At 56.8% G+C, this 9,000-nt stretch overlaps 2 protein-coding genes and 1 non-coding gene across 3 annotated transcripts in view; 2 read left to right on the plus strand and 1 right to left on the minus strand.

Moving 5' to 3' along the window:
- Nucleotides 1-4,629, minus strand: part of LOC137911160 (exportin-T-like) — a 4,805-nt gene extending 176 nt beyond the window's left edge. The window contains 16 exon segments of the mRNA XM_068755578.1: nucleotides 6-121; nucleotides 202-296; nucleotides 371-490; nucleotides 581-725; nucleotides 793-917; nucleotides 982-1,044; nucleotides 1,124-1,162; nucleotides 1,248-1,267; nucleotides 1,270-1,484; nucleotides 1,596-1,766; nucleotides 1,906-2,090; nucleotides 2,896-3,132; nucleotides 3,301-3,370; nucleotides 3,457-3,513; nucleotides 3,589-3,671; nucleotides 4,570-4,629. Coding sequence (XP_068611679.1) covers nucleotides 6-121; nucleotides 202-296; nucleotides 371-490; nucleotides 581-725; nucleotides 793-917; nucleotides 982-1,044; nucleotides 1,124-1,162; nucleotides 1,248-1,267; nucleotides 1,270-1,484; nucleotides 1,596-1,766; nucleotides 1,906-2,090; nucleotides 2,896-3,132; nucleotides 3,301-3,370; nucleotides 3,457-3,513; nucleotides 3,589-3,671; nucleotides 4,570-4,629 — 1,801 coding nt within the window.
- A 1,203-nt stretch (nucleotides 4,630-5,832) lies between these two features.
- rpl18a (ribosomal protein L18a) lies at nucleotides 5,833-8,687 on the plus strand. The gene is made up of 5 exons (XM_068755221.1): nucleotides 5,833-5,917; nucleotides 7,354-7,533; nucleotides 7,937-8,066; nucleotides 8,246-8,355; nucleotides 8,557-8,687. The coding sequence occupies exons 1-5, from the start codon at nucleotides 5,900-5,902 to the stop codon at nucleotides 8,647-8,649; spliced, it is 531 nt and encodes a 176-aa protein (XP_068611322.1). The 5' UTR covers nucleotides 5,833-5,899; the 3' UTR covers nucleotides 8,650-8,687.
- Nucleotides 7,656-7,785, plus strand: LOC137911171 (small nucleolar RNA SNORA68). Its single transcript, XR_011106093.1, has one exon. It is a non-coding gene; the product is annotated as a small nucleolar RNA SNORA68 (small nucleolar RNA).
- Nucleotides 8,688-9,000: the final 313 nt, after the last annotated feature.

Genomic DNA, 9,000 nt, shown 5'->3' on the forward strand with positions numbered 1-9,000 from the left:
TGAACGTAGCGCCAGAGAGCTGCCGCCTGAAGACCTGAGGAGGACCCTTACAGGGGGGGCCAGTTCCAGCAGGTCCTGGATCCTGGTCAGGATGTCCTCGATGAAGACGTTCATGTGTTTACTGTCAACAAGGAGACGGGCAGCAGTCAGAAACCAACACGGGGGGTCGCTGAGCTCCACCCCCGTGATGATGTCACTCACTGGAGGGTCTTGACGAATCTGGAGAAGAGGTAGGCCGCTCTGCTGCGGACCTTCGGGTTGTCGTGCCTCAGTCCTCTCTGGTCCAGAAACGCCATCTGACAGTGAACGCAGCAGCGGTGAGGTCAGAGCCGGCCCCGCCCCCCGCCCCCCGCCCCCTCGCCGGACTCACCAGGACGTTCGGGATGTGCTGAGGCTCCACCACGAAGAACTTATCGTATCGGGACGACCGTCTCAAAGACTCCAGCGCCACCGAGGCGTGCTGGTAGCTGCTCACGTTGCAGGACACCAGCTGAGGTTCAGAGCACAGGACAGGTCGCTATGGCGACGCCACACACACCCAGCAGACGCCGAAGGGACCGCGGGGACACGCCGGACTGACCGTCCTCATCATGTCCTGCAGGGCGCTCGTCTTCGTGGCGTCTCCAGAGAAATGGGCTCCGTGGGACGCCGGCAGGGCCTCGCCCAGCATGTAGAGCAGCCTGATGGCCACCTCCACCTCCATGAAGGGGGCGGTCTGCCAGCTCCTGAGGGGCAGACGGGTGAGGAGCAGCTAGCGGAGACGTGGACATCATGCTGGACCTGCTCCCTTACCGTAAGGTGCTGGTGAAGACTCGTCCCACGGCCTCCAGCAGCAGCTCAGGGGACACCTGGGCCAGCCGGTCCAGCAGCATCTTCAGCTGCTTCCTGTACTCCACGAACATGGCCTCGTCCTCCCCCTGCAGAGACGGCCCGTCAGCTGATCGGCTTCTGCAGAACCCACCCAGAACCCGAGGAACCCACCTCGTTCTCAAAGTTGTACTCGTCGTCGTAGGTCAGCTTCTTCATGAGGGCCATCATGATTGCCTGTGGACAGAGGAGAACAAGACGAGTCCCTCCAGGCCCATGGGGGGGGGGGGGGGGGGGCTAGGTGAGGAAGACTCACTTCTATGTTTGACTTCTGCTGGTCCGTCAGCTGAGGAAGCTAAACAAACAAAAAGGAGATGGAGTTCAGGCTTTATTTGACCCGCTAGCAGGGGTTCAAAGGTCAGCGCGAGGCCAGGCTCCACCTGCTTGAGGACGTGCAGGACTCGTAGCAGAAGCCCACCACGTTGGCCGAGATGTCGTCGTCCTCGTGGAGCAGCAGCCGCAGCAGCAGCGGCACTTTGGCCTCGACGGCCCGCAGCGTCTCCGCCGCCGCCTTCAGGCCCGCCCCCTTGGACAGCTTGGTCCAGCTCAGCACCAGACTCTGACCCATCCCGTTCACCAGCCGGGAGAACTTGGCCAGGAAGTCCCACGTCCTCTTCCTGAAGGGACAGGAAGCGGGACACGAAACATTCAGGCGTCTGGGAAGAAGGAAGCGTGAGACTCAGAAACCCCCCCCCCCCCCCCCCCCGACGCCTGCGTGTCCCACACACACCTGCTCCACGTTGAAGAACCCAGCAGACTCCAGGACCCGGCTCAGAGACTCCACCAGCTGGGTTTTGTCCACGGGGTCCATTCCTTTGTTCACGATTTCAAACAGGCAGTCGCAGGCCTCCTCCCTCAGCTCCTCCAGCGACATCTGGCTCAGCAGCAGGTTGACGAACCTGAACGCACCGGGGGACCCATGAGCAAGCCACAGCTAACGGCCGTTCACCATTGATTAGCCTCGTTCCCATCAGAGGTTTCTGATCAGTTCCAGAACTGACCTTCAACAGGACCGCCCTAACAAAGATGGATACCGACCTCTCATTGGCAATGAGGCTGAGATCGATCCAGGACACGTAGGCCCCGACGACCTCCAGACACTGACAGGTGAGCTCCGGGTGGGACCGCTGGTAGGTCTGCAGGATCTGGAACCAGGACTCCACCAGGTGTGGGATGCACCGCTCCCGCATGCCGTCTTTGATCACCGTGTTCCTGCGCATCTCCTGGAAGGAACATTCGATTAGGACGAGGGACGAGCGGGACGAGGGGGACGAGAGACCGAGCGGGACGAGGGGAACGAGGGGAACGAGGGGAACGAGGGGAACGAGGGGGACGAGGGGGACGAGGGGAACGAGGGGAACGAGGGGAACGAGGGGAACGAGCGGGACGAGCGGGACGAGAGGAACGAGGGGGACGAGCGGGACGAGGGGAACGAGGGGAACGAGGGGAACGAGGGGGACGAGGGGACGAGGGGAACGAGGGGAACGAGGGGAACGAGGGGAACGAGGGGAACGAGGGGGACGAGGGGAACGAGGGGAACGAGGGAACGAGGGGACGAGCGGGACGAGGGGACGAGGGGAACGAGGGGACGAGGGGAACGAGGGGAACGAGCGGGACGAGGGGAACGAGGGGGACGAGATGAACGAGATGAACGAGGGAACGAGGGGAACGAGGGGGACGAGGGGGGACGAGGGGACGAGGGGAACGAGGGGAACGAGGGGAACGAGATGAAGCAGGGGAACGAGATGAACGAGATGAACGAGGGGACGAGGGGGACGAGGGGGACGAGATGAACGAGGGGGACGAGGGGACAGATGAACGAGGGGGACGAGGGGGACGAGGGGGACGAGGGGAACGAGGGGGACGAGGGGAACGAGAGGGACGAGGGGGGACGAGGGGGACGAGGGACGAGGGGAACGAGGGGGACGAGGGGAACGAGGGGGACGAGGGGGACGAGGGGGACGAGGGGAACGAGGGGAACGAGGGGAACGAGGGGAACGAGGGGGAACGAGGGGAACGAGCGGCGGCGGCGGCCGGGACTCCTACCTCCGGGGAATGCAGGACGTCTCTGTCCACCACCTCGGCATCGATGGCCATAAGCGTCCTCAGGTAGATGTCCACGCCGTGAGGGTGAAGGCCCACCAGAGACAGGATGTCGAAGAAGAATTTGGGCCACAGAGTCAGGTACTCCATGATGAAGGTGAGGGCGAACACCTGAGCGGCCTTGTTCCTGATGAAGGGCTTCTCAGGGTGGCCGTTCATCAGCTGCAACCAACGAGGACAGAACCCCCCAGTCAGAAGATCCAAGCGGGCCCTCATCGGATGATCAGAACCCCGGAGTACAGGAAGTACAGGAAGTACGGGAAGTACGGGAAGTACAGGAAGTACAGGAAGTACAGGAAGTACGGGAAGTACGGGAAGTACAGGAAGTACCTGCCGCTGGAGCCACTTCATCAGCGTCGCTCTGAGGAGCTGCTGCTGAACTGCACTCAGATCAGCGTGTCTGCAACACAACTCAGGTGAGAATCAATTCTCATCACAGAGCGTTCAACAGAGCCTCCTCCTCCTCCTCTTCCTCCTCTTCCTCACCTGAACCTGATCTGATGCTCCAGAACTTGAAGGCAGAAGAACTTCACATGATCATCACTGGGAGAGCAGAGAAGGGATGATGACCAGAAAGAAGAAAGAACCACCTCAGCGTGGAGCAGGAGCAGAGCTCACCTGTGGAGCCCGTTGGACAGGGCGTCGGCACACACCTCCCAGCCGTCACGGGACTCCTTCAGCTGCTCAAAGTACGCCACGGCCTGCAGAGACACGCCCCCAAGCTCCAGTCACGCCAGCACCTCAACCAAACGGACCGTCACAGCGACATCGAGTAGAACACAGGTGAAGCGTGCGTCACCGAGTTCAGGGCGAGAAGAAGAGACCCAGAAGGGTCAGGAGAGACACAGAAGGGTCAGGAGAGACCCAGAAGGGTCAGGAGAGACACAGAAGGGTCAGGAGAGACCCAGAAGGGTCAGGAGAGACCCAGAAGGGTCAGGAGACACACAGAAGGGTCGGGAGAGACACAGAAGGGTCGGGAGAGACACAGAAGGGTCAGGAGAGACCACAGAAGGGTCAGGAGAGACACAGAAGGGTCAGGAGAGACACAGAAGGGTCAGGAGAGACACAGAAGGGTCGGGAGAGACCCAGAAGGGTCAGGAGAGACCCAGAAGGGTCGGGAGAGACCACAGAAGGGTCAGGAGAGACCACAGAAGGGTCAGGAGAGACACAGAAGGGTCAGGAGAGACCACAGAAGGGTCAGGAGAGACCCAGAAGGGTCAGGAGAGACACAGAAGGGTCGGGAGAGACCACAGAAGGGTCAGGAGAGACACAGAAGGGTCGGGAGGCACACAGAAGGGTCGGGAGAGACCACAGAAGGGTCGGGAGACACACAGAAGGGTCGGGAGAGACCACAGAAGGGTCAGGAGAGACCCAGAAGGGTCAGGAGAGACACAGAAGAGTCGGGAGACACACAGAAGGGTCAGGAGACACACAGAAGGGTCAGGAGACACACAGAAGGGTCAGGAGACACACAGAAGGGTCAGGAGAGACACAGAAGGGTCAGGAGAGACACAGAAGGGTCAGGAGACACACAGAAGGGTCGGGAGAGACACAGAAGGGTCAGGAGACACACAGAAGGGTCACTAACTGGCCTCTCACCCTTTGCCTGTAGGGGGCGTCAGCGTTTGGGTCGAGCCCCAGCAGGGCCTGCTCGTCCATGACGGCGGCGACAGACTGGCAGGCCATTCGTGGGTTAGCTTTCACGCCTCTCTGCTCTCATCTGGAGGTAGAGGGGGGGGACAAAGTTCAGAGACCAAAGTCTCTGAACTTTGGTCTGGAGAGGTTCAAACGATGCCGAAGACCAGCTGAGATCTGAGAGGTTACATGAAGACCATCACTTCAAAGTCACGGTTCGGCTAGCCGGATGAACGAAGCCTCCATGTTCATGCAGCCGGCGGCACCTGACGCAACACGGCGTCGACCTCCGAGCCGCCACGGTCGCGTCACAAAGCGAGACACCTGCTGGGCAGGAAGGAGGGTCGAAGCGGCGTCGGGGTCCAAATAAGCACCTGTGAGGCAGCCACCTCAACAAGCTGCTAAAAGCTAAAGCTAGGCTTAGCCAACTAGCTAACGGAAACCTCCCGAGCGCATAAATAATGACATCACGTTTCGTCAGCAATGCTAATGCTAATGCTAATCTGGCAGACATACAACCGTTAACAGTTCAATCACCATGCTAAACGCCGCTAACGCTAGCTCCCCCATTAGCAAGTAGCACACTTCATGAAGCTTACCTTAGTGAAAGGTGAATTAATGGGGCCCGTCCGCCGGTTAGACTCACCGACACAAGACAGGCTGCGGTGCGGCGTGTCCGCTCCGTTAACATCCGGGGTATAGCAACCGGAAGGGATTCACTGATGACGCCGAGCGAGACGTTAATCTTCTTCTTGTGTTTTATTTATGTATTTACTTGTACGTATTGAAAACTTTCAGTTTTACAAAATCAAAAAGGTCGAGTAAACTGCGAAAAAAGTAGTAGTATCTGTAGTATCTAAATATATATAATAATAAATCTAAATTATGACCTTCACTATTTCTTTCAGGCGTCTCAACCTTCTTCTTCTCTTTGTTGTTGTTTTTTAACCTTTATTTAACCCTTTGGGGTTAAGAGCCTCTTTTTCAAGGGGGTCCTGGCCGAGATAGGCAGCAACAAAACACACATTACAGTTAAAACACAAGCAAATACAAATAGCTAGGACTCTTGAATGACGTCACCTACCAGCGTCGATGCTTTACGGAGTGCACAATGTTTTTACTTTGTAGTTTTAAGATGTAGTATCAAACAACCGTAACGTCCTCCGACGGCCCCGAGTCGAACGTGAAACGTCAAGCCGCTGGTCCCGCCTCCTCCCGAGCCCCCGTCCTTCGGACGTGCAGAAGCCCCGCCCTTCCGCTTCCTCTTTTCCCGTGGCGTTGAGCGAGCGACACCATGAAGGCGTCCGGCACAGTACGTAAACGTGTAAATGTACCTTTCGGTGCTCGCCGCCGCGGCTTACCGGAACCGCGGCGGCGTCAGAACTCTGTTAGTGCGGGTCGGCCGCTGACAGCCCGGACTCGTCGGCACCGAGTCCGTAAATGGCGTCGTTCTGCTGCAGCAACATGGCGCCCGCTTCGCCATGTGGACGTCGCAGCTAGCGGCCGACGGTCGGGGACCAGTCACGTGATCGCAAAGCAGCATTCGGGCTCGAATGTTTGAGAGTTGCTCGCGGTTTAAACCGATTTAACGCTTTTAGAGAACACCGCTAATGAGCTAACGGCTAACTAGCAGTGGTCGGTGGGGTAGTTAGTTGCTGCCTCTTGGCCTGGGGCATCTACCGTTCACCGGTTAATGCCACCGGTTGGAGAAACGCTTCTGAAGTAACAAATATGCTCAATCTCGGTTCATTAATAATTAATGATATGCACATATGCTAATAATTAGCCTCGATGCTCGGCAGGGAGCAGATGAATGGGTATTTCTAGGTACCTGATCCGGTACCTAAAGCCGCTTCGTGCTTCATGCCTGGATCGGTTCATTAACTTAACTTTGGGGGTGTTATTGTTTTTAAAGATACATTTCCTGTCGTCTAAACTAGTCTGAAATAAATAATTGCTTAAACCGAAGCGACGGTCTGAGCGCTGCTTGTTCTGAACTTCCTGCCAGCAGCTTGGACTGTATCATGTAGCGCCATGCTAATCATGCAGCGCCATGCTAATCATGTAGCGCCGTGCTAATCATGTAGCGCCGTGCTAATCATGCAGCGCCTTGCTAATCATGCAGCGCCTTGCTAATCATGTAGCGCCATGCTGAATCATGTAGCGCCATGCTAATCATGTAGCGCCATGCTAATCATGCAGCGCCTTGCTAATCATGTAGCGCCATGCTAATCATGCAGCGCCATGCTAATCATGTAGCGCCTTGCTAATCATGTAGCGCCGTGCTAATCATGTAGCGCCATGCTAATCATGTAGCGCCTTGCTAATCATGCAGCGCTTGCTAATCATGTAGCGCCATGCTGAATCATGCAGCGCCGTGCTAATCATGTAGCGCCGTGCTAATCATGCAGCGCCTTGCTAATCATGCAGCGCCATGCTAATCATGCAGCGCCTTGCTAATCATGCAGCGCCATGCTAATCATGCAGCGCCTTGCTAATCATGCAGCGCCTTGCTAATCATGCAGCGCCTTGCTAATCATGTAGCGCCATGCTAATCATGTGCTCGTCTGTTCTGGAACATTTAAAGCCAGTAATTAAAGACTAACTCTTCTATTTGAGAGCTGCGATGCGTTTCAAACAGGATTTTTTAACCCTTTCTCCAATAAATGTCAATATTGTCGCCTTTTTGACACGGCGATGTCTCAAACATCTCGTCATGTGATTGTTTAACAAACTTGTGCCCTACAGCTTCGGGAGTATAAAGTCATCGGGCGGCTGTTGCCGTCTGCCAAGAACCCAACCCCCCCCCTGTACCGGATGAGGATCTTTGCCCCCAACCATGTTGTGGCCAAGTCTCGCTTCTGGTACTTTGTCTCCCAGCTGAGGAAGATGAAGAAGGCGTCTGGAGAGACGGTCTACTGTGGACTGGTAAGTTGTGGTCGGACCGAGCCGATCGGGCCCGCCGGGTTTACCTACCGCATCTTTCTGAGTGTGATGTCACCACACCTGTGTGCAACCTGTAAACATTTAAGAGCAGCTGATGTTGCGTCTCTGCACCCAAACCCAAAGTTCATGTCCCGTCAGTGGTGTGATTTTGTCTGGTGTGCAAACAGGAAATGGATCCTTGTCGCCTTTCTGATGCTGCCGTGCCTCAAAAAGTGAATTCAAGGGTCTACAGGTCTTTAGGTTCTGTTAGTAGCGGCCAATGCTGACCCCCCGGAGGCGGTACGAGGTCCAGGAGTTTACTGCTGCTACGATACAACCTAGAACCTGATGGACGTGTGTTAATGTAAGGGTTCTAGAATCCTGATGTCCTGTTGGACCTCCACAGGTCCATGAGAAGACCCCCCTGAAGGTGAAGAACTTTGGTATCTGGCTGCGCTACGACTCCCGCAGCGGGACCCACAACATGTACCGGGAGTACCGGGACCTGACCACCTCTGGAGCCGTCACTCAGTGCTGTGAGTGTTTGCTGGCTCACCAACACCCGGGTTTGGGTTAGATGGGTGGACCGGGTCTAGAGGCCACCTGGAGCATGTTCTGCCTCCTGCGCAGGGATACTGAAGTGAAGGAGGTGGTGACCGGCTGATGATGTCATCTATGACATGCTTACACGCTGCTCCTGTGTCTCGTGGTGCAGATCGTGACATGGGGGCTCGCCACCGTGCCCGTGCCCACTCCATCCAGATCATGAAGGTCCAGGTCATCGCTGCCAACAAGTGTCGCAGACCCGCCATCAAGCAGTTCCACGTGAGTGACCTCGTTTCTGTAGCGGTGGGCGGGTCTCTGAACTGCCCCTTCATTGGTTGGCTCCAGTTTAAAAACCAGATTCCTCTTCCAGGTTTGAAGTATTTGTCTTCGGACCTGGCGGTTCTGGAACTTGTGACGTTTGATCTTGTCTCAAAGCTTTGGTGGCGTCTTTGTCGTCTGACTTCCGTGTCCTCTCCGCAGGATTCCAAGATCAAGTTCCCCCTGCCTCACCGGGTCCTCCGGCGCCAGCACAAGCCCCGCTTCACCACCAAGAGACCGAACACCTTCTACTGAGCGTCTTACTGCAGGAGACAATAAAGATGGTGGCGACACGCTGAGTCCTGTCCTCGCTTCACCCCGTGGGTCCGGCTGCTCGGGATAACGGTCTGAAGCTATAGAAATAAAATGGACCTGGGGGGGGGGGCAGGTGCTTCCTCGGCCCGCCCTCGCTCTTTGGATCCGTGCAGACGGCTCCTTTAAAGGAGGCTCGGTGTCAGCATTAGTCCAGGGCTGGGGGCTAAAGTGTCCCCCACACAGCAGCTTACATCGTCTGTCCAACTGGCCATGTCCTCGGGACAGTCACCGCTGGTTACCTGTTAACAGGGGTGTGTCTACAGGCAGCAGAGGGACCAGGTGTGGTCAGGG

The sequence above is a fragment of the Brachionichthys hirsutus genome, chromosome 22, assembly GCF_040956055.1.
Source record: "Brachionichthys hirsutus isolate HB-005 chromosome 22, CSIRO-AGI_Bhir_v1, whole genome shotgun sequence".
NCBI classification, from domain to species: domain Eukaryota; kingdom Metazoa; phylum Chordata; class Actinopteri; order Lophiiformes; family Brachionichthyidae; genus Brachionichthys; species Brachionichthys hirsutus.